General features: G+C 39.0%; 1 protein-coding gene across 1 annotated transcript; it reads right to left on the bottom strand.

Moving 5' to 3' along the window:
• Positions 1-9,130: 9,130 nt before the first annotated feature.
• LOC137297284 (proton myo-inositol cotransporter-like) lies at positions 9,131-16,572 on the bottom strand. Its single transcript, XM_067829297.1, has 9 exons — positions 16,209-16,572; positions 15,656-15,815; positions 15,290-15,504; positions 13,589-13,703; positions 13,290-13,450; positions 11,941-12,067; positions 10,546-10,775; positions 10,153-10,302; positions 9,131-9,318 (listed from the first exon to the last, which is right to left on the bottom strand). Exons 1-9 carry the CDS (start codon positions 16,570-16,572, stop codon positions 9,131-9,133), a joined length of 1,710 nt encoding a protein of 569 aa, XP_067685398.1.
• Positions 16,573-24,670: the final 8,098 nt, after the last annotated feature.

Raw genomic sequence — 24,670 nt, forward strand, 5'->3', positions numbered from 1 at the left:
TATTTGTCCGGTACACGATCTCCCCGTCACCTTCCTATCTAAACTGGTACATGCATATCATTGAATCCCTACTCTGTAGGCCGATGCTCATAATGTCGACTGGTCCAGACTCATTTACTAGAGAGGGAGAGATCTGACATTTGGACATAAAATCAACAAAATAACGTTTAAGTGATATTTGCGCCTACATATCATTACCGTGAAAAATGTACAGTAGTATACTACTCACACTTTGCTATAACAAAATTTCACAACTTTTCTTAAACCTAGATTTATTATTGGAAATTTCATTCATTCAAAACTGGATATATAATAATATCGTAATTTCACTTTGATCTAACCTTATGTACTTGATACATGAGTAGCTATAGAAATGGTTTTCATGGCACCCATCAGACCTTTTGCAAATCATGGAACGAGTCCATGACAAAAAACAACATGTCAATAGCAGGTATAGGATCCACAAGATGTAGTGACATACTGAAACCTAGGATCCATGCTTACTGAAAGCACAGGTCAAATCTGACCGTACCTAATTGTTTTCTGTTGAATACATGATTTGATCCTTAGCAAAGTTTGAATAGCATATAGTATAGTTTGAGTAGTATATATGTGTGCTGGTGTAGGTTGAGAGAGACAGGCGAGAGGCAGTGAGAGACAGGCGAGGCATCGATGCCCTTGAAATGAAAGATTTATTGATTTGTTTATGTCATAAAGTATATACACACATAAAAGTGTGTATCTTTCCAGATGAAACACGTATAGCTGTTTAAGGTGTAAGTACTTGCTTGTGCAACAACAGTGAGACACAACCGAGGCCCGGATGCCCTTGTGATGATATACTTTGTGTGTAGTCTCAGTTACAATTCCCATCTGGCATTGATTCAGACTGACAGTAACAACAGATAATGATTCTCTGTCTACTGCGAACAGATACGATATCACGTTTTCTTGAGAAACAGGTGTACACTATGGCTTCATTGTCTGATGAACTCTCTTAAGTTCACTTTTACGTCAAACTCAATACATTTGCCTTGAGGATTCGTATAACTGTCCTTTCGTTCGTTTTCTTTTCCACTATTTCCTAGGACAGTAGAGCCATGTTCATTATCTAAACTTTTCTGTTCCAAACTTGATTATAAACAGACCGTCATATGATTACTTCATATAACTGGACGTACAGAATGCGTCGTTAAACACCAAACAAGCATGCTAAGTGATATTAGTGTTGTGTGTGTCAGAACAGGGAGATGATGGTGCACATTCAGTTTAAATCATTGTGATGCCCGCCAGGATAGGTTTACAGTTGGGTGTATAGCATCATATAACTTAGATCTGCTACGGGAAATCGGACATCAGTAGTGAAAATGTTTGATCAATCCTATATGATGAACACATCCGTTCACTTGCATTTCTTCACATGGGGATGCCTCGAAGTTACAGGTCATAGGAACAAGTCACGGAAAATTTACTTGCACAGTGGAGTGAGTGAGTTTAGTTTTACGCTGCACTCAGCAATGTAGCAGCTATAAATAATCCAGACTAGCCCGGATCTTCACGGGTCAACTTAAATAGAGCCACTTTGGCGTAAAATCGTATCTCAGATGCACAATGTTTCATATCAGGCAACCAAAGGCAACCTTTAGCTCATGATCTCTCTCGAGCATCCTAATTTCGCAGATACATCAACGAGTCAACGTCAGCAATAAATTCCTTTGTTTAGTCTTACCAAGAACAGGCATTTGATTCTAGTAATTCGGAGCAAGGAGCGCAGAAATAGATCCTAGGAGGGTTTTTCTACTGACAGATATGTTGTGTGATTGTGGTAATCCAACATAATATCAAACTCCACTGCTTCTTTCATCAATGAGTGGGGTTACAATCTGACGAATGTTTAGTCTTACGGATGATTTTTACCACAACCTAGCTTGAGCCAGTGCTACCTTGTGTGGTGTGTCACTTATATCCTGATTTGACACGATAATATTGGGAAAAGATATAGTAGTGCAATGCATAGACGGTGAACCCCAATAGTGAAACCAGTGAGCGGACACTCACGTTGGGATATTCCATATTCAGCGGCGGGGTTACCTGAAGAGTCAGGCTCGATTCATCACATGGGCACAACGCTCTGTTGTCCTCCAATAATGGTGGAATGTTGTTGAACTGCGATGTCAAACTGTACTCACTTACTCGCTCTGGAAATTCTCGTTACACCAGACATATTAGTACAATTGATGAACATTATTTTTCGTCATATGATATTAATCATTTGCAGTTGGCATGACCGAAATGTATTTATTTACGGACAAACGTATCAATGAACAATGTCTTTATTCAGTTGACAAGACGTTTCGATACAGATTCTTGTATGGTTGTGAAGCATGTATGCAATAATTTGTTATCGAAACGTCACATCACCTGATTTGAAAAATTGTTCATCCATAAAGTGTTTCGTTAATTACCATCCATCTTCTAAATAATGGCACCAAGAGAAGTAATGAAATGTATTTTTACTGTACAGTGAGGCTAAACAAGTTCATTTGGGCCTCAGTGTGAATGGTCAAGACGATACACATTTGCTAACCACTAGCGTTATTCTCGAACAAGCCGAATACCAACTTGTGCTCCACTAGAAGGCTTTCATATTGACGCATGAACATCAGAACAAGAACGACAACTCTGTTCCTGTTTATTACTAGAGAAATAAGCATTACTGAAGCATCTAATCAAAATCGAAATGATTTTAAAATTGATTCAAACACCAATAATAATAAGGATTTGTTGAAAACATTCTGATGTAATTTTTACCGAATGTTCAGCTTATATTTCCAAAGGTATACTTCGAAATACAAGAAAACGATTTTAAAATTTATCTCAAACGGAAGAACTCGTGGTACGTCCTATCATGGTTTGGAGTATCTAGTGAAGCTGAACTTCCATTTACCGTTGTTGCCATACCCTGGTGTAATTCAAAATGAATACGTTGAAACATATAAAAGATCCCACAAACGTCAGTGTTAATGTTTAAATTTGATTAGTATAAATACGATAGAACTCTAACCACAAGGCTGTCCCACTGCCCCTTCAATGGTGTTGACATGTCATTATATGCAAGACGTGTATCATCTTTTGCATTTTATATGTTGGCAGGTGCCGTACCATAATTATGCTCCCGACATTATAATGCGCTTCTACAATTTCAGTCTATAAACACTGCTTTGCTTATGGCCACAATTATCAATTCCTCGAAACATCTCATTCTTACAGGGGCGGTGGACTAGCCAAGTGGTAGTCACGCCGAATGCCCGAGTTTGATTTCCCACTGAGTGAAATGTGCAAAGCCCATTTCTGGATATTGCTGGAATATTGCTATAAGCGGCGTAAAACCAAACTCAGGCAGTTAGTCAGTCAGTTTTACTGTTGCAGAACTGAAAATGAAAAAATCCATGTCAAAATAGAGGATTGTAGGGGAATGGAGGCAAAGAACGATCTGTATACCGCCAATGGCGCTTAAAATGTTGAATAAAATAGTTTTCACGTTAATAATTATTACATATGGGTTGGAAATATGACAGCACACGCAAGTGAGTTAATGGCCGTGTTCCTTTGATGGTGGGGATATTTTATTTTGACATGAAAATTAGTTTTCGAACCGGAGCGAGGGAAGTACGTTGCCATCCTTTGTCCGCTATCAAAAGACTGGTCATATTTTCTATACTGCACAACCCTATATGCTACAGTTTGTCTGTGGCCTAAAATACCACTCTATCACAGGGGAAGAAGTGAGATCGCTTATCATAGACAGTAATAGCTTGCGCCACAGTTAGATAAACCACAGCCACACAGAGTGAGAGGTGAGATCACTTACCATATACAGTGATAGCTTGAGTCACACTCAGAAAGGTGACACTGACAATAATCTGACATATCCACATCGCAGCAGTAGCGATGTGTCACGAGACCAGAGAGAGAATATCTCAGATATCACTACAAACAAACACGACGCCACAAACTGAAATGAAAAAAATAAAACTTGAAGACTGTTAACCAACAAAGTGTCCTGGTCTTGCGTGACAATCTAAAAAAAATGAAAAAAAAAATGAAATCCGATATCGTGTTTCCGGATATGTTTCTTGAATATGACTGAGAAAGAGAATTTACAAAACGGATTGCACTTTTGCAAATTAGATTTGATGATTTGGATCTCTTTGTACTATACTGGTTCGACTTATTTGACAAAGTTACACATTTAACAACTTGAGTGATCAATAACTCTAGTTTCTGTATTTTAGGAAATAAATGTTTTCCCGAATACCCTGGGTATTTATAGTTAGATACGTAAGGTAATCTTTTCACTGTTTATGTATGCATAATAACTATATCTTGTAAACATGTGGTGTGCGTTGTTTACGCTATCATACGCACATATTACAGTCAGAAGCAGATAAAGACTTTTGAGATTCTATTTTCTTACCAGCACCAAACAAAGCTAGCAAAACTGACGCCCCAATCACTGGAATCCATTTACAATCACCTCTGCACGTCTATGTCTCCAAGGTGAAATCTGAGCTGTTAAAAGAGTTGGAGGAAAAACAGACAAAGCCTTTTGAGATGATAGCCTCTCTATTTTTTCGTGTCAAGGAGGGGGCAACTTTTGGACGTTTGGCACGTATTCCTACTTCTCGGAGACGGTTCCTCTTTGTCTGATCGGTCCCTGTTTTAGACGTTTTCCTTCTGCAACACTTTTCTTCATGTCATCGAGTTCCTTGGCAATTTCATCCGGATTATTCCTCAGTATCATGAGGACAGCTTCGGCTTCTATCTCTCTTCCTCTATCCATTAACCACCGGGGGCTCTCAGGGAGGAAGAGAAATAACACAAAGTGTACACAGGATAACACAGGAACAAGCAAACATCCATCTATTGAGAATAAAAAAAATGCTGGTATTTATGGAACATATTACTAAAGTATGATTCATGTACTGCCGGTACGTCAAGGAACATGCATAGATACAGTACAGGGGTGACACTTATTCAGTCCTGAGCAAAATAGTACTCGCCTCCACCCTGCTTCTCCCATTCCACTGAAAGCACCTCCTACAACTGATACCAGGAATACACCAACAGAGAGTAAACACTGTGTAAAACTTCCCAAACGCCCTCTGATGTCCACGTGGGCACATTCTGATATGCACATCGGCGCCACGACGAATACTGTCTCTATAATGTACATGGTTATTGTTGTTAAATGTATCCATATTGTTAAAACTCCATAAACCTATCTGTATTGTGAATGTCTTCATTTACATGATTTCAGCCAAGATGTGGCCACCATATAGTTCGCATATTGCTGAGCACCACGTAAAACTAAATTCAAAACTTAGGCATGATGTATCTTGATGAAATTGTCAATTAATTCAAAGAAGAAATGAAGCTCTCGATCTATAATGTTTGGAGTGACAGGAGTGGAGTGGTTAAATCATTTGATAGTGATTATAAGGCCTCTCACTACACTTGCCATAATAGGCGATTTTGTTTGTCGTAAGAGGCGACTAACGGGATCGGGTGGTCAGGCTTGGTTGAAACATGTCCTCGGTTCCCAGATGCGCAGATCGATCATCATGCTGTTGATCAGTGGACGCCTGGTTCAGACTCGATTATTGACACACCACCGTCATATAGCTGTAATACTGCCGACTGCGGCGTAAACATAAACTCACTCACTCGCTATGAAAAAGATGCCATTAGCACCAACTTCTCACATCTCACCGTCTGATCTTCAGTGTCAATGCTTACTGCTGTGGTTTGTTGTACACAGTGATATATTGTAACCGACTGTATCATCCACAAAACAATATGACGTCACATTTCGTGTACACGGGAATGATTGATGATTGCAAACGGCTTCAGTAGGCAAACGTTTCATACACGAGTGAATATTAGGCATTTTGAATTTGCTGAATCGGTGAATAAAATAATCAGTGACAATACAAAAAGAAAGCGTGCATTTAAAATGTGATTTTCTTTACACGTGCGTGTATCCAAGCTCGAGGGTAGTGTAAATTCAAGAGCAAATGCTAGGGCAGTTTTAAATAGCTGGCGTAAACCTCAATTCACTCACTCACTTTCAGTGTTATCACAACCCTTAGTGTGTGGTACACAGTCCTGTGCACTTAGAACAACACAGCAATCCGTTGGTAAAAGAACACACGAATCCGTGGATAAATGATCAAATGGTAGCCACAAGAATACGTGAAAACACCTCGTTGCGGGTACAACAGCGTGCATAAACCTGGAGGTAGGACTGTGACTGCGTGCCCCAGTCCACCCAGCTGTGAATGAATGCCTCGTCACAATGGGAAAGCCACATTAACCCGGTGCGCCTACTATGGTCATACAAAAGTTGCATGATCCCCAGGGAGTTGAGATGAAAATACGATGTTTTATTACCTGATCGAAGGGAAAAGAAAGCGCCACTGAGCAGCTGTACTGGATATCGGCGCTATATAAATGTTAGCATAAAATATAATCAAGATGACATAAAAATGCTGGATATGAAATACTGCCCACATCAGATCACCCATTCACTTCAGACACAGAGTGAGTGAGTTTAGTTTTAAGCCGCACTCATCAATATTCCAGCTATATGGCGACGGTCTGTAGATACTCGAGTGTGGACCAGGTAATCCAGTGATGAACAGAATGAGCATCGATCTGCCCAAATGGGAAGCGAGAACATCTGTCAACCAAGTCAGCGAGCCTGACCGACCGATCCCGTTTGTCGCCTCTTACGACAAGCATGATTTACTGAAGGACAATATTCTAACCCGGGCCTTCACGGGTTTCACTTCAGATAAACCAATTGTCCATGACTGGAAAGAAATTACACGTGTGTCGTCAACTTCCATTTACACACAAATGTATATGATCTTAAAAGCATGACAGTTGATATCGATTTAACTTCACTAATTTGTTTTGGTTACTAATCAGAAACTTCTTTAATTGTATACTCTGCTTATGTATCGTGAATATTCTGTTTATGTAAAACCATTGTTGTCATGAGCCCCAAAATACATGTAAAACAGATAAAACTAGAGCACGCTGTTCCAAGTCGGAAAACGAAATGTTTTTATTCACGACAGTAAAATCTATTTTCGATATGAAAAAAGGAAAAAAAACAAAACAATGTTTAGCCTATTAGCTTTTATCCTGAAATCAAATCACGTGGACCGTTTGTTTCGGGAAAATCGGATACTGGTAGTTTAGTCGCCGTGCATATTTCATATCATTGCCTTTCACAAATGATTCCTCTACTTTTAGAAGCCATATGTTCTATGGTCCGTTTAGCTCAAAAGCGGACCGATGAATTGCAATGTTACTCGAAACAAATAAGCATAACATACTCAGTGAAACACTGATCATAATCAAAACACCGCAACAACTCTGTGAGGTTTTTCGCAGAATTTTTGTCCTAATAATAAGAAGTTGTTTAACGAATTATCATTAAAATATTGACACACTTCACTGCTTATTAGGAGGGAGGAGTGTAGAGAAAGGCACTGCCAGGTGTTCGAGAACCACATGCAAAAGTGCCGAGGACGTTATTTATTCATTAACCTGTGCTGAGCTGTTCGCATGCTTTCTCGCATACGTGGCTGTCCCTGTCTCAGAAATACAGTGATGCTGTGATCACAAGCCTTCATCAGATAATGTGATTGGGTTAGTTTATATATTTGCTGTATTGTAACGTATTGTACTGTCTAATGTCGATGAAGCAACCTAACATGAACGTTTCCAGAAACTGATTTACAGATAAATGTTGGGAACATTTTTCAATTAACGTCAGATGCAACTTTCAGTTGTACTGATGGACACGGATGGATGTTAGTTACATCAGAGAATACGAGAACAGAGAAGCGGACGTTCACCCTTTTATGAGGCGGTGTGGTAGCCTAATTTTTAAAGTGTTGGCTCGGCACGTAGAAGACCCAAGATCGAACCCCAGGCTCGAACCCCCACGTGGGTACAATGTGTGAAGTCCATTTCTGGTGTCCTCCGCCATGATGTTGCTGGAATATTGCTAAAAGCGGCGTAAACCCAAAGTTAGTCATGCTTTTATATGTGCAAGTCATTGGATCTTATTTAAATAGTTACCTCCCTTAAACTGCAATCCTCTAAGGGTAGAAGGCAGATAGGGTGTTTGGGTAAACGACAGCTATTGTATAGTACCAAAACAATTATGTCCACATAATAAATCACAAAATGTAACAATCAGAAAATGTAAAAATGTTCTTGTTTTCATGAATAACCAATAATAAAGTATCAATCTCAAGTTCAAATTTCACATGCACAATAACACTCCCTTTCACTTGGAAACTGCTAGTCATCCATAAACTCGAAAAAAATACATCATGTATTCACATTTTATTAATCCTGTTAGTAGTCATAGTCCACGTTTTCATTTAGTGTTTTCATAAATCAAGCTGCATGTGACCCCAGACTTCAAACGATCAGCGCCCGCCCTTTCTTAACCATGAATATTCATTCATTTAGAATCATGAATAATCAGCCATTTAGAATCATGAATAATCAGTAACTGGGAACCGGTCTAAATTTTGAATAAAGCATTCATGAAACATTCTTCATCACAATAATGTTACGTCGCTTATTACACAATTGTCATAACTGGCTGTTTTCTTCAGCTGAAGGTACTGTCCTTATATATCTTTTTCAAGTGGCGAATTGCGATTGGATCTTCCGGACTTCATAATTTATATGAATTTTTAACTGTTTTTAAAGTCCAAACAGTCGTTCTTTACAACTGTGTACGTACGGCTTGTATCCATCTGCATGTGGTAGTGCTCCTCAGGTATTAGTTTCATGGATAAATGGTTACTGTGTTCCCGTTACATCTTAAATGAAACGAGTACATCCATTACGAATTCTGATTTTAGGTTTCACGTAGCTTACATGATTACGTCGTCCATTTCTTAATAAATCAGGCCTCGCCTCGCAAAGTTAGTTACCAACTTTGACTCGGGAAAATGAATTTCAAGATGAGAACAACATGTCAGTGTCGAAGTGTTGCCGGTCTGCTTAGTATGGCCATGCACGGCATTGTGCCAGTTCATACATTTTTATCCACTACAATGGTTTGTGTCCGAGGCCCATCGGTAATTTGGAGTGCACTCTTCTCCTCGTCAGTCATAAACAGCAGTCCAACTTTCTCCAGTCTCACTCCTTTCGTTTCCGGCATGAAGATCAGTATGTAAATGGCAGCTAGTAACGAGCACCCCGCATACAACCAGAACATACCTTGAAAACAGAATGTTGCATGAAGTATTGAAAAATATTTCTTACAGGCGCATTTGTACTCTGAAAAAAGTTTACTGGATAATTTTTTTATGGTTTGGAGATTCCATTAAACAAAAGGAGTATTTAATCATCTATTAGCCCTTCTTGTGGCGAAATAGAGACATTTAGGCTCAGGATGTTTGTTGTTGAACACTCAGCAATCTTCTAGCTATGTATTGGCTGTCTGAAATAATCTAGTTTGGCAATCCAGTGATCAACAGCATGAACATTTGTCTAAGCAAAAATGATACGATGACGACTGACCACCCGAACCCTTTAGTTGCATCTTGCTACAAGCATGGGTCGCTGAAGACTAAATCTAGCCTGGTTCTTCAGACGTTATTCATTCTGTACGTTTTCAGGCATGCACGTACTCCAAAAAACAAAATGAGACAGTATAGTTTTACAACGCACTCAGCAATACTTCTGATAAATGGTGGCTTTCTGTAAATAATCGAGTCAGGACCAAACGATCCAGTGATCACCAGCATGAGGATCGACCTGCGCAATTGGGAACCGATGACATGTGTCAACCAAGTCAGCGAACCTGATCACCGGATTCCGTTAGTCGCCTTTTATTACAAGCATGGGTTGCTGAAGACCTATTCTACCATGAATCTTCACGGGCGTTTGAGTGTTCATCAGCTTCAAAAACAGAGTAAAGGTTTTTAGATCTGAATGACGTTGGGATTTCATACCATGCCAGGGAGATAACTATTAATATTACTAAACAAGTGATCAAGTCGTTAAACCAAAATAGCCCACATCTGCGACGGGAGTCCGGATATCACTTACCATATACAGTGATAATTTCAGCCACAGTCAGAAAGGTGAAACTAACAACAGTCTGACTTATCCATATAGCTGCAGTAGCTATGGAACAGCATGTGCCGCGTGCCCATAGAGGAAATATTTCAGCTATCACAACAAAGATGACCCCAACACCTGAAATACAAGCTTACTCTTGAAAATGAGTCCAGCAGACTCGCAACCATGACGATAAAAATGTCCGAAAACTTAAATGTTGTACTGTGTAAAGTGTACCATAAGTGACGATTTAAAAGGACATGCGCTGATCGTTTTACTGTTTACGGATACATAATATTTTTATGAAAAAATAAAGTGTGCATCATTTAAAGAAATTCAGGGCAGATATGAAAACAAAGACGTGATTCACTAATTCATTACCAGAGCTAAATACAGCCAGATATAGTGAAGACCCAATCACAGGAATCCATTTATAATCACTCGGGCAGGCCTGTGTTTCCAGCGTAAAGTCTGAACTGTTAAAAGAGTTGGAGGAAGAGCATCTCCCAGCTGTAGCACTGCCGTTTAACGACACAGGTACACATGAGGCTCTTGAGAGGACGTCGTAGCAAAAGCCGCATTCTGAAGAGTCGATGCATTGCTCACATGTCCTAAAAACATATTGGCATGTTTCGTCTTTATGACTATGTAATTGACTACATGCTGTTACTGTTTTTATTAGCAATAGCTAATTGTAATCAATGCAATTGTTATCTTAAATTATTGCGGTAGCAAGAATCTGCTCAGTTAGCGAGTTAGTTATAATTTGTCTTCAGTAATTCATGCCTATCAACCATCGGGGTTCGGTGGTCATGGCTTGCCTCAGTGTAGTAATTTGACTGCAATGTAGGGTAAGGAAACAGGTTTTTTTCACATTTTGTGGACGTGTTTAGTGTGTAGTGCATTGTTTCCGAATATGTGTACTAATTTGAAAACAAAACGTTCTCTCACAAACCCCGTGAAAGCTGAAGGTATGGTTTAAATCCAGCTAGGGTCCGTGTAAGAAGCAAATGTACTGTAAGTCTCCATGGTCCCTAGCATGGTGATCAACGTTCAGCTATGTGTAATGCTTGTCAGCTTTAAAATGTATTGTATATATTGTATGTGTGATCTGTAGTTAAAATGTTTTTGATTTAATTATAGTTTTACATATATATCTGAGATAATCTAGTTGTTTTACTCTCCGTTGACAGGATTTTAATATATACTGTATCAGTTGTCATAAATGTATAATTCGATATTCAGTCACGATATGGCTGAATATTGCCGATGTGATTTAAAATATTAACTCACTCACTCACATAAATATATCCTGTATATGATTCCCGACTAATGCGAATTCTGGATTGGCACTTGGTTCACATGAAATTATGTCGTTTTATGTTTATACAAGTGCCCGTTCATGCTTACAATATTTTGGCTGCTTGTTTGTTATTTACGACCGCTGTCAGCAATGTAATAGATATGTTCTGGTTGTAAATATTCGAGTTTGGACTTGAAAGATCCAGTGGTCAACAAGCGCGACACACACGGGTGGCTAAAGGTCAGTCCTAACCCTCGTCTTCAGTGACTGAGTAACTTATAATTTTACGTCGCATCGGCAGTGTTACAGCCATATAGCGATGAAAACAAGGCCATTAATTGAAAATAGCTGTCGACAAATGACACTGTCACATATAGCATCAGTGAAGACGCAAAATATAGAGTGGAATGAAAAAGAGAACAACATCTACCAAGTAGGTTTGATTATATATATATATCATTCAGACTCATTACCTGAAATTACATATGGGGGTAGATGTGGCGTTATTGATGGCTATCTGAATGTCATCACTGACTTCGGGAGAATGTGTTGCTGAGAGGAAGAAGCCAAGTCCAAGAATAATCAAGGCAATCAACTGACCTGGGAACAACAGAATACAGCAATTATTGATATTAGTTGCCACAACCCGTGAAAATACATTAGACACTCACGTCTTCACAATAGAAAATACGTTTAATACGTTTCGTCGAGTTACACAAAATACACATTGAATACACACTGCCTCAGAAATTATGGAGAAAATCTTTGTTTTCTAATACCGATATTCGACTTGTAAATGTGTTACTGTAAGGTACTCAATATGGGTGGCTTAAAAATGACCATTACTACATAAAGAGTTATTTCCCCTGGTTTAGCAGACAGCTTCCTTTGTTGACCTGGCAGACTGGACAGAGGAAGATGAAAGAAAGGTGATTTTGAAAGGGGCGTGACTAATGCAAAAGAGATAGTTGATAGACATAACATTCCTCTATCTACGGTATACAGAAGAGGATTATTCAGTCAGGAGTTGGGATTGGTCACAAGACAGGGCTTTGAGGCCAGGGAAGTTCAGTACTACAGATCGCCGGTGACGTGGTCAGATTGTGAGGAGGGGAAAATTGAGAAGCGCTGAGAATACCAGGAATGACTTGATTAATTATGGTAATCATCACTTATTTAATCACACCATTAGACAAAAAATAAACGGATTAGACTGGGTAAAAAGCGTGGAGTTCCCTAACCAATGAAAGATGCATAAACAAAAAGACGTTTAAACTAGAAAAGGGGCTCACGAAAATCGAGCTTGGGATAATGTGTTTCTTACTGATGAAAGTTTGGTTTGACTTTTTTCCGAACCACAGAAAAGAGACTTAGACTGTATTCATCTAAGTAGTTCATATACATGTCTTAGATGTTTTCTCAATACTTTCCGTGAATATTGTATATAAATATGCACCATGGGGATACAAACTCAAGACGACTCGTACCTATTCATATGCATCTAACAAAGACAGCAGAATGAGTGAGTGACTTTAGTTTTATGCCGCAATCAGCAATACTCCAGCTATATAGCGGCAGTCTGTAAATAACCGAGTCTGGACGAGATAATCCAATGGTCAACAGTATGACCATCCTTCTGCGAAATTGGGAACCGACGACTTGTGTGAACCATGTCAGCGAGCCTGACTACCCGATCCCGTTAATCGCTTTTCATGGCAAGCATGGGCTGCTGAAGGTCTGTTCTACTCCGGACCTTTATGGGTTAAAGACAGCAGAAGATGCATGATTATGACTGACGCATACTCATTTCAAACGGACTGACCTATTTGGGCTCCAAGATAAAGATGTTTCCGGCCAAATCTTTCGATCAAGCACGTAACAGCGAAAGATAAGAGTGCCATTATTACACTGGGTATTGTAGTCATCCATATTGCACGTGCTCCACTGAATCCTGCTCTTCTGAATATTATCCCTGAGTAGAATCTACAAACATAACATTCTTATAAACTTCAAAATAGCTTTGTCAATCCTAAGTATAAATTTTGCTCAATGACTTTAGCATATAAATATATCAGGAGGTAATTGAATTAATATTGCTTAAGTCATCGCAAAATTACTCACAAAATTGGCCCTACACCTGTGATCTGTGTTATCGTGGCCAGACAAATTCCAAGTATCAGTGCTCTTCGTACAGGCGGTGTTTTCATCACACGAGCAATGGTAGAAGAACCATCTCCTGTGCAGCAGTTAAAGTATAGTAAATGACACTGTGGTATTAATAAAATCAGACTTATGTTTATGTATCATTTTACTTGTACACAACATATACAAGGACAACGTTCCACGATGAAATAGATTAGACGTGTCACCAATATTCATGCGTTGTAGTGATTCAAGTCGTCATTCATGGTCCTGTTTCTCTAAATACCCCTTTAAGCTGTTGCAGTAAGAGCTACATTTTTTTCTTCTTTGTATATACCACAATCCTAATCGCCTCTGCAGTCCTGTACTCAGACATTGCATAAATATTTAACAAATGTACAAAGTTTACACTGATTAAAGTTGTAAAAAAGCCAAATGCTTTCATTTTGGTTTCACCTTTCTGTCCCATATAAAAACAATAACTAGAAAATACCTGAGGATATACTTTGCTTTTAATCCTTTTTCATCTGCATAGAACACTAAGCCATTCTAAAGTCGATTATGGCTTTATGCTTTACGCAGAACATGAATCCATCCTTAACTCGATTATGAGTGGGTGTGTTGATATCTAAAGTCACATCGGCAATATTCCAGTCATATCGTGACGGGAACATATTTGACATAAAGATGGAGGATGCCTATAATATAGTATAGATTCAATATAATAGGAAAGAAAAAACAACTAGGATATCACAATTACTACTAAAACTATTATAGAAAGGTAAAGTTTGTGGCACTATTTGGACAGTACAATATAACAAGAGTCAACAGAAGATGGCATATACCTTCGGCCCCTACATATTTTTAAGGACAAATAATCTGACAGTTACCTCCCTCCCATTTGATACTAAGTCAGAATCGTTTCCATCAAAATCGGGGAAAATAAAAAAAAAAACCAGAAAAACCTGCAAATAGCGAAAGGCACCACCCTGGGGTCCGTCTCACATATCTGCCAAGTTGTGCCGATAGATATTACGAAGTTTTCGAGTTGTGCTCCAGAAACGGAACCCATCCCTCCCGTTTGAGACTAAGTTTGAACCGTTTCCATGGAAATTCGGAAAATGATACATCACCAAAATCTGTAAATAGCAAAAGGCACCACTTTCCATTGCCACTTCACAGCTTGATGTTTTCATATATAAACTGAAGAAATTAGACCTAAATCAACTGCAATATCAACAATACGTTATAATCAGTGAAGAGCGTGTAGTGCACTCCCTTTCGCACATATCCTTTTTGTTGGTTACCAAGGAATGTTGGAATTACTGGAAACACAATGGCGTATGCCCCAGCCACAGCTGCCAAAGCAGCCGAATCTGTGACATCCCTTCTCATACATTAAAATGATTAAAACAACTCGTACTTTAATGTTGCATTTGGGATCTAATGGAGTGAGTATATTACTTATTAGTTGATATTTCCATCAATTTCAGACATAAAAATGTGTGAAACGTCCAAGTGGCCACATCTAAATAACATATGTTACAAGATAAAATATTTGCCACATGCAAAGTTTGATATCGCTGGGTTAAGTCAATGATAAACTGGTTTCGGATGAATAATTTACATTTTGACGAAATTACGACGTAAAATGTCAACCAACCTTTCAAACATACCAACCTTCGTGACGTTTTAGACGTTTTCCTTCTGCAACACTTTTCTTCATGTCATCGAGTTCCTTGGCAATTTCATCCGGATTATTCCTCAGCTGCTTGAGGACAGCCTCGGCTTCTTTCTCTCTTCCTCTGTCCATGAACCACCGGGGGCTCTCAGGGAGGAAGAGAAATCCCACAAAATGTACAACGTCGACAACACAGGAACAAGCAAACATCCATCTGTTGAGAAAAGTAAAAACTATTTATTGATTCATTATAATCTAATCCATATCACACATATCAATAACAGTAACTTTTCCAAAACTTTTATTAACATGAAAGCATACAACAATGAGGTGTATTTTTTCAGTCCTGAGAAAAAAGTACTCGCCTCCATGCTTCTTCCCCCATTCCGCTTAAAACACCGGCAACAAGCGATGACAGGAAGATACCCACAGAGATTAAACACTGTGTTAAACTTCCCAGGGTCCCTCTGATGTCCACGGGGGCACATTCTGATATGTACATCGGTACGACGAGCGATACCGCTCCTGCAACATGCATATATATTACGTTTTGACATGGTCATGTATCTTGATGATACGTTCAAATATTTTAAATATGAGAACAACGATTTCTTTGGTGGCGTCAGTCTCTTCATTCTTAATGTTTGGAGAGGTTAACATTTAAACATTTGTTGGAGGATCTAGGTTGTCTTACTTGTTCTCTTCAGGTTGATAGGGGACTAAAGGTCGACACTTTCGTTCAAAAACATATTCATTATCTTTAACAAAACCTACTTTATCAATGTGTAATGAACTTAGGCAAGAACCATACTCTTTTGTTTAAAAAATATGTTGTTGTCTATATTTATCAAAAAATGAGATAAACTTGCACTCATGTAACTTACATTATGGATATATGCCAAAACATAAACGTGTTACCTCCTCCCACTCCTGCCAAGAATCGCCCAACAAGAACCACTTCTTTTGTGGGAGCTGCAGCAGATATGACGGCGCCAATACACAACATCACATTTGACGCAAGGATCATCTTTTTCCTTCCAAATATGTGGACAGGGTACCCAGCTAGAAAAAGTGCAAATGCGCACCCTATGGTATTGGATGTTACTATAAGTTGCTGCCACAACGTGTCAAGTTGATAAGTATCAACTAGGAATAACATGGCCCCCGAGATAATTGCCTGGTTGTAACCTATCAGCAGGGCTAAAACAGATGCAAACACTGTCGAGATGAAGACCATCCTCGGGTGACCTTCTGTTGATGATCTTGAACTATCAATAGCCATTTCGTTTCAGTGCTTTTCCTTGTTAATCGTTTCCTGTTTTGCCGAACCTATCAGAATATAGAAAGTAGCCTTTAATGCATATAGACGAGAGGGGAAAATATCCTACCTCATTCAAGATATCATTTTAAACGTAGTCATGGTGCCTTGGACAAGCATCTCTTGAAAGACGATACAGATGCCATTTCCATTCCAAGTACGTTAAGCAGAAACCGTACAAATATGCTTGAATCAAAATAGCATGAAGATAACAACACTTAGAAGATAATGAGATTTCCCATGTGAGAGTGAGTGACTTGAGTTTTACTCTGCTTTTAAAAATATTCCATCAATATTACAGCTCGGAATACCAGAAAGGGAATTGTGAGCACTTTAACCACTTCACTTCTCCACCCCGTCCCTATGTGAAAAGACCTGACTGATCTCTGGCAAGATATTATTTTCTAGTTTAAGTAAACGAAATTTCAGATTCCCCTACTTAACACCATGACGGTATACATAGTGTAACAATTTCACTGACCATCAGAAATAATTATGAATTCTTTTTCTATCGGGATGACCTTGACACGACCGAACGTTGTCTTAAATATGGAGCATCAGTGCAAAATAACACCCAGACATGCTTATCCTCAGAAACAAACTCCGACCGGTGAAGGAAATAACAGTTGTGAAAATTATATTAATAGATGACACGAACAAAATAGCTAGTACACCAGGCATTTGTGAAAGGGGCAACCACAACCGTGTCCTGCTCTACCCGCCCACCCACAAATCCCGACCAAAAGTTGAAGTATTCTTCACCCGACGACTCAGAGAAGCAGTAACATCATGCCCCACAAACAAACTAGATCACCTAGAATTGAAGAATCGGAAAATTCAGTCGGATGGTACGACAGCCATACAGAAGCACAGAAATCCAAACTGTGCACATGTAAAGCAAAGCTTTTGAATTCAGATTTGCTTTCCAAAAGGGGTTAGCTGTCCCAAACAGTTCCTCCGGATTACATCAAGATAACTTGAGGCGGTATCCTCAAAATGTCAACAACGTTAAAGCAACAGCGAACAGGAAAACCTAATGGTTGTGCTTACTTTGCAATAAAATTCTTAGTATTTGCTTTACAAAAATACTGCAAATTTGATGAACAATGTTTCCTTCCACAAAACAATGGATATTCATATCTGCTTATTGCAACAGTTTATGTACCGGTATAGCGATGTTCGTCTCTCGCCAATGTATGAGAGTGATGCAACTGAACCCATATTAAGAATTCTTCATATTGAAGAATATGAAAGTAACGTTTGGGGTTACAGATCTGACACAGTAAACTGTTCTGGCACATACTTGGGCTAACGCTACAGCATACGTCTCTTAATAAGGTAGTTATATGAGTCTATTACCCACCCTTGTCAGATGCACCTTATCCCGCCTGCCTTTGGATGATGTCTGTATAACGAGTTCCTTACGTTCGAAGCACCAGCAACAACAATGAATTTGCATAGTACCAACCTTTGTTCTCGCTTTTATGCTATTGTCAAGCACAGAGTCTAGGTTTTGCACGTTTCTGATTCGGCTACTCGATTTCTGTAACTTGATACTAAATAAAGCTGTAAAATGTTTCAAGCAAATGAGTGTGCAATTTGGGGGATGTCCATAAACCTCTTCCCAAGCCACGCAGCGCCGGTGTAGGGTAGAGTTGTGACTCAAACCTTCCCTCATCATGTCAAAGGTTCGGATTCGATGCCCCATATGTCACATATCGATTCTCAATGTATGTATGAAAAGCCTGTGTAATGATATTTCCGCTACATTTGACAAGTATATAGGATGTCCCCACTCTAATCTGACGTTATGTACATTTTTCATGAGTAACCATAGAAATGCAATTCTGCAAATCATAGAACGAATCCATATTTGTATGGTATGGGATCCACAAAATGCAGTGACATAGTAAAACCTAAGCTTAGGTATTTAAACCACATTTGAGTGACTTAAAGAGGCACTGATGCGGAGCGAATAATGTCTGTCGCCAACAGTCTAATAACGAAACCAATCTGCAAATTGGTCAGCGCCCGCTCCTTCGACCGTGACGGACAAAGGGACTGGGCTCCGGTCCACATTAGCAGAATTTCTTCACCTGAACAGTCAGGACGCCGGATGCCCATCATATGCCATCATTTAAAAATATCCATGGTATTACTTGTCTGATTGTAACAAAATATCCCAGCTGTGTAGTTTATTTTTCGGATGCTTGGATGGTATAGTGACTGATCCAATTTGATCCTATTTCTGCGTTTTTTACCTCGATATTTAATCATGTTATGTGAAAATATTATCTCTACAGGCACGTAGCAAGCCAGTGGTTTGGGTCCGAAAGATTGCAAAGCTTTATATTTAGATAAGCTTTGAGTGTTGGCCCAGCTGTGATAGCATATATCATACGTAAATTTTTGTAGCTAAGGACCTGGTTTATTATCTATGACTATAAAAGCACAGAGTTGATTTATTTGAATTCGTAAGCCAAAAACAATGCCTTTGCCACTGGTCGAAAAATCTGAAAATTTTCTTACTTAAAAAAACTGATTACACCTATTTACACAGCAAATGCCTGTATGTATTTCTTATGTAACGATGTTCCGTTGGTATCCTCAAAACAGTTTCGGACCATAAGTGTTTTCGGGCTGCATGCAACACAGAGATTACATCTTCCTTGTTGTAACTCGCGTTTGATGATCATTCTCTTGGTGGCCAGTTAATTAATTTATAACAGGTATAATTAGTGATAACAGCACTCAGGTTACTCAACAATGGTTCCCATTTGGCATTTCTCCTGTCTGGAGTAAATACTCAACATTATAAATTAAGGTCTGTAGTGGCAAATGTATTGCATGTTATGTAATATGTGCATGTAAGTGATGAAAGACGGTTTATCAGCTGAGTTACAAAACAAACATCGATCAACGGATTAACCGATAACACACTGATTGATTAATTACCTTTATCTTCTACAGCGGATTTGTCAAAAGACAGTATGTAGATGTACTAATCTATCCTGACTACACCCTGTCGTTAAGTGCGAGTGTAAAATCAACATCCTCCCTTCAAAGAATTAATCACCATTACGTTGATTGATTGCTCATTATCGGTTAACTAAATTACTTAGAATGTCGGACGTCATACAATTAGTTTCCAGGTGTGCTGTCTTGGGTGACCAATGAGAGGTTTATCAGGTTTTCACCAATTTGAAAGACGTGAAAGGATGTGTTAATTTTTCACAAATTAGACTGTTGTAAGAAACACGACACAGAGCAGGATTATTTACCAAATTCAGATGAATGGAATATCGTTCTTTTATGTGGATATTGATGGATACATTCCTGAACAAGGTAATAGCCTGACATTGTTGCTATAAAATGCGTCTGTTTTACATTCATTATTTGCATTTTGCTTTAATTTATTTGTTGTAGCATTCAGCAGATTCTATATGACAGAAAACACACACTAGAGCGCATATGTGTGTGAAATAGGATGCACATTGGCAGTCTATACAATGTTTAAATGTTACAGTCATGTTAGGAATTTACTATGAGCATGAGTAGACCGTGTGTTCTTTTATTAATTTTCAAAATCATACAAATATGACAATAAAGTTATTAGGGTTATGAGACAATATATAGAGACGTACATTGGCTTCGTTATTTTTCCTTCCTAATAGTTTTTCACCATTTTTACCACTGGCGGATCCTTCAAAATGTTTCATTTGTTTTCATAATACTTTTGTAATGAGGTAAAAACGACTTCACTTTAGTTGATCTGTCTATAATTAAACTCTCAATTGCGCATACGGACTGCGCAGCAGGGTCACGAACCAGTCACGAATTGTGGGATTTCATCCGGGTACTCACGGGAAAAAAACAATAACAAAAGATTAAACCAGTCCACGTAAATTGCTCCGCATCAGTGCCCCTTTAATATTTAACGTCTCATCGGCAATATTTCAGCCATATCGTGACGAGAACATTTAACACTGAAATGGGATATATGTATATTACAAAAGCCTGCCAACAAAAGACATAAACCCAATTTGACCCTACCTTATTGTTTTCTGTTGAATACATGATTTGATCCTTAGCAAAGTTTGAGTAGCATGCGTATATATAAATATCAATTATTATATATTGACTGTGTGGGTAAATGGAGATTTACATATTGTAATCAAGTTTACATCTTTCACATGTAAAGTATTGTAGGTGTGTAAGGCGTAGGCTGTGAGAGACAGGCGAAGCTTGGATGCTCCTATAATGAAACATTCATCGATTAGTTAACGCCACAAAGTACATATATATAACTGTCATGTTCGACTGTGTACATCTTCAATTAGTAATGCACAGCAAATATGATAAATTGATTTTTTTCCTATAAAAAAGTATGTATTTTTTCAGCTGAAGAAAGTATAGCTGTTTAACTGTATAACTGCTTGTCTGCAAAACAGCCAGACACAATCGATGCCCTTGTGATGATATATTTTGTCTGTAGTCTTAGTTACAATTTGCCAACTGGCAGGGATTAAGACTGACAATAATAACAGACAATGATTCTTTGTCTACAACATATAGATAAGATATCACGTGTTCTTGAGAAACAGGTATACACTATGGCTCCTTTGTCTGATGAAGTAGACGAATGTAGATGAAACACAATACCTTTGCCTTAAGGATTCTTATGACTGTCCTTTCGTTCGGTTTCTTTTCCACCATTTCTTTCTCAGTCGTGCTGCTGTGTGTCCCCCTATCCTAGCACAGTAGAACCATGTCCATTATCTCGGATTTTCTGGTCCAAACTTGATTATATACAGACCGTCATATATTTACTTCATATAACTGGACGTGCAGAATGCGCCGTTAAACACCAAACAAGCATGCTAAGTGATATCAGTGCTGTATGTATCATTAGAACGAATTTGTGTATTGCGCTTTCTATAACGACCTTGGATATGACTTTTCTCTTTGGTCCACTAACTCTGATGTCACCTTTGTCTCAACAGGGAGATGATGGTGCACTTTTAGCTTAAGTCATTGTGATGCTCGCCAGGATAGGTTTACAGTTGGGTGTATAGAGTCATATGACCTAGATCTGCAATGGGAAATCTGACATCAGTAGTGAATATGTTTGATCAATCCTATATGATGAACACATTCGTTCTCTTGCATTTCTTCACATGGGGATGCCTCGAAGTTACAGGCACCCGTGGCGAGCCACCTCCTCGTGGTGGGTGCTGGGTAATGCTAAGAGCTCGCTGACACCCCCGTAGTGGACCCGGGGGGATATTTGGTCCACCAACCCGTTTGCCGTGGGTTGCGGCCCTGTGTCGGTGGAGGAGGGGATCCTGGTGGTTGAGGGCAATGGGAGCAGGACCAGTGTTCCTATTGCTTAACACACCACCTCGGCCCTGACTTCACCTAGACGGGAGGTTGAATGGGCCCGGTTCAACCAATCGGCTGGTCACGCCAAGCCCTGAGCATTACTGTATGTAATGTGGCACAAAATTTTGAGAATAGTAATATGTATTTTATTAGGTCTTGGCCGATTTTTGGATTACCTGTGAATTTCAAATTTTACTAATTCATGTTTTTGCCTAGAGTCGTATGCCCAGAAGGCGGTGGCTCATGGGCCAGTCTGGTAGAATTATTAATGTTTTAATTCTTCTGCTGGAGTATGTCATCCGAGTATCCTTGGTGGACGTGCTGTAAGCTGGAGGCCCGCTTACTTTAGCATTGTCCTTGTGATACTCCGTGGTGGATGGGGAGCTCAGATGATGAATCAAATTAAACTAACCATGGCTTATGAAAACCCAACAAAAAAACAAAACGTCCACTTGATACTGACCCTGTTGATACTGACCATAGACCGTCTGCATCGATTGAGTATTGGCCACGTTTCATTGTAATTGAGACTCCTGACACGGCACCCTTGAAGTTGAACCCCTTTGCTGTATCCAAGGGTATTGAAGGTATTGCAGGGGATGTGAAGAACATAAGACGCTTACGTTCAGGTGCTCTGCTAGTAGAGTGCGGGAAAAAGCAGCAAGCAACTAATTTGCTGACCATCAAATCTTTCGTGGGCATTCCGGTCACGGTCTCTGCACACAAAACTTTGAACTCAAGCAAAGGTATCGTTAGAGATCGAGACCGATTGTTTGAAAATATGTCGGAACTTGATATAGGATCTGAAATGAAGGATCAAGGTGTACTCTACGTCAAGCGCTTTTCAACTTGCAGAAACAATGAAACCACCAAAACGAACACGTATCTGTTTACTTTTTCATGTCCTACTCCTCCCAAATCAGTGAAGGCAGGCTACTGTAACATTCCAGTTGATACCTACATCCCCAACCCGCTAAGGTGTTTTAAATGTCAGAAATATGGACACGGTGTAAATACTTGTACATTGTCTGTTGTGTGTGCTCACTGTGGTGAGAAGACACACACAACAGAAGATTGTGACAGTGATTATAAAAAGTGCACCAAGGGCGACCATTCTTCATTTTCTAAACAGTGCCCAATTTGGAAAAAGCAAATGGAGATCAATAAAATAAAATTTACTCAAACATCCATTATCAACTCCTGAAACATTTACCAGAATCCTGTCTGGAAACTGTCCTAAGTATTTTTTATGATATTTGGACATTGGGTAGCTTTCCTCCTTCATGGCGTGATGCCATAGTGGTACCAATACCTAAACCTGGACGTGATCATACAGATGCATCCAATTATCGTCCGATTTCATTAACTAGCTGTGTTTGCAAGACCATGGAACGCATGTTAAATAATCGACTTGTTTGGTACTTGGAAACAAATAATCTCATAACAGATATACAGTGTGGTTTCCGTAAAAGCAGAAGTACTGTCGACCACTTAGTGCGACTGGAATCATTTGTTAAAAACGCACTAATTAATAAACAACATGCTGTGTCTATCTTTTTTGATCTTGAAAAAGCATATGACACAACCTGGAAATATGGCATTTTGAGAGATTTACATGACTTTGGTTTGCGAGGTCGTTTGCCTGAATTTATTGCCAACTTTTTAAATAACAGACAATTCCAGGTCCGTGTGGGTTCTACCCTGTCTGATCATTACAATCAGGATCAGGGTGCTCCACAAGGCAGTATTTTGTCTGTCACTCTTTTTAGCATCAAGATCAACAGTTTATCTAAAGTTTTAAACGATGTAATCGATGGATCGTTATTTGTGGATGATTTTAATATTTCTTGTCGTGGTAAAAATATGCATACCATTGAACGGCAATTGCAGCTGTGTTTAAACAAAATGAATAAATGGTGTCTTGAAAACGGCTTTAAATTTTCTAAATCGAAAACTAACTGCATACATTTTTGTCGAAAATACAAACCACATAAAGACCCTGAAGTATCTCTAGATGGGACGACCATTAAAGTTGTGAAGGAAGCCAAGTTCTTGGGTATTATCTTTGATTCGCATTTAACGTTTTCACCACATATTAAATCACTTAAAACTAAATGCCTGAAAGCACTTGAGTTGTTGAAAGTGGTTTCAAATTCTAAATGGGGTGGGGATCAAGCTACCCTTCTCCATCTTTATCGATCACTAGTACGTTCGAAACTTGATTATGGCTCAATCGTCTATGGTGGAGCCTGCAAAAGCAATCTTAAACGTCTGGATCCTGTCCATCATCAAGGTCTGAGACTTTGTCTTGGATCTTTTAGAACTTCACCTATTGACAGTCTCTATGTTGAGGCTGATGATCCTTCTCGTGAGCAGCGCCGTATAAAGTTAGCTTTACAGTACATTACTAAATTATACTCTAATCATTCTAACCCTGCATATAACTGTGTTTTCAATCCTCTTTATGAGGATTTATACAACAAAAAGTCTTCTCTTGTCCCGCCTCTAGGACATAGAATTCTTTCTGCTGCTGGCATTCAGCTGGAAAACATAGCTCCCTCCCGTCTTCTTTCTTCTCCTTGGCAGTTGGTCAGGCCTCAAGTAGACCTAGCATTGACCACATTTACAAAATCAGATACTAATGAATTACAATATAAGCAAGAATATAATCAATTAAACG

Source organism: Haliotis asinina, chromosome 9 (assembly GCF_037392515.1).
Source record: "Haliotis asinina isolate JCU_RB_2024 chromosome 9, JCU_Hal_asi_v2, whole genome shotgun sequence".
Classification (NCBI taxonomy): domain Eukaryota; kingdom Metazoa; phylum Mollusca; class Gastropoda; order Lepetellida; family Haliotidae; genus Haliotis; species Haliotis asinina.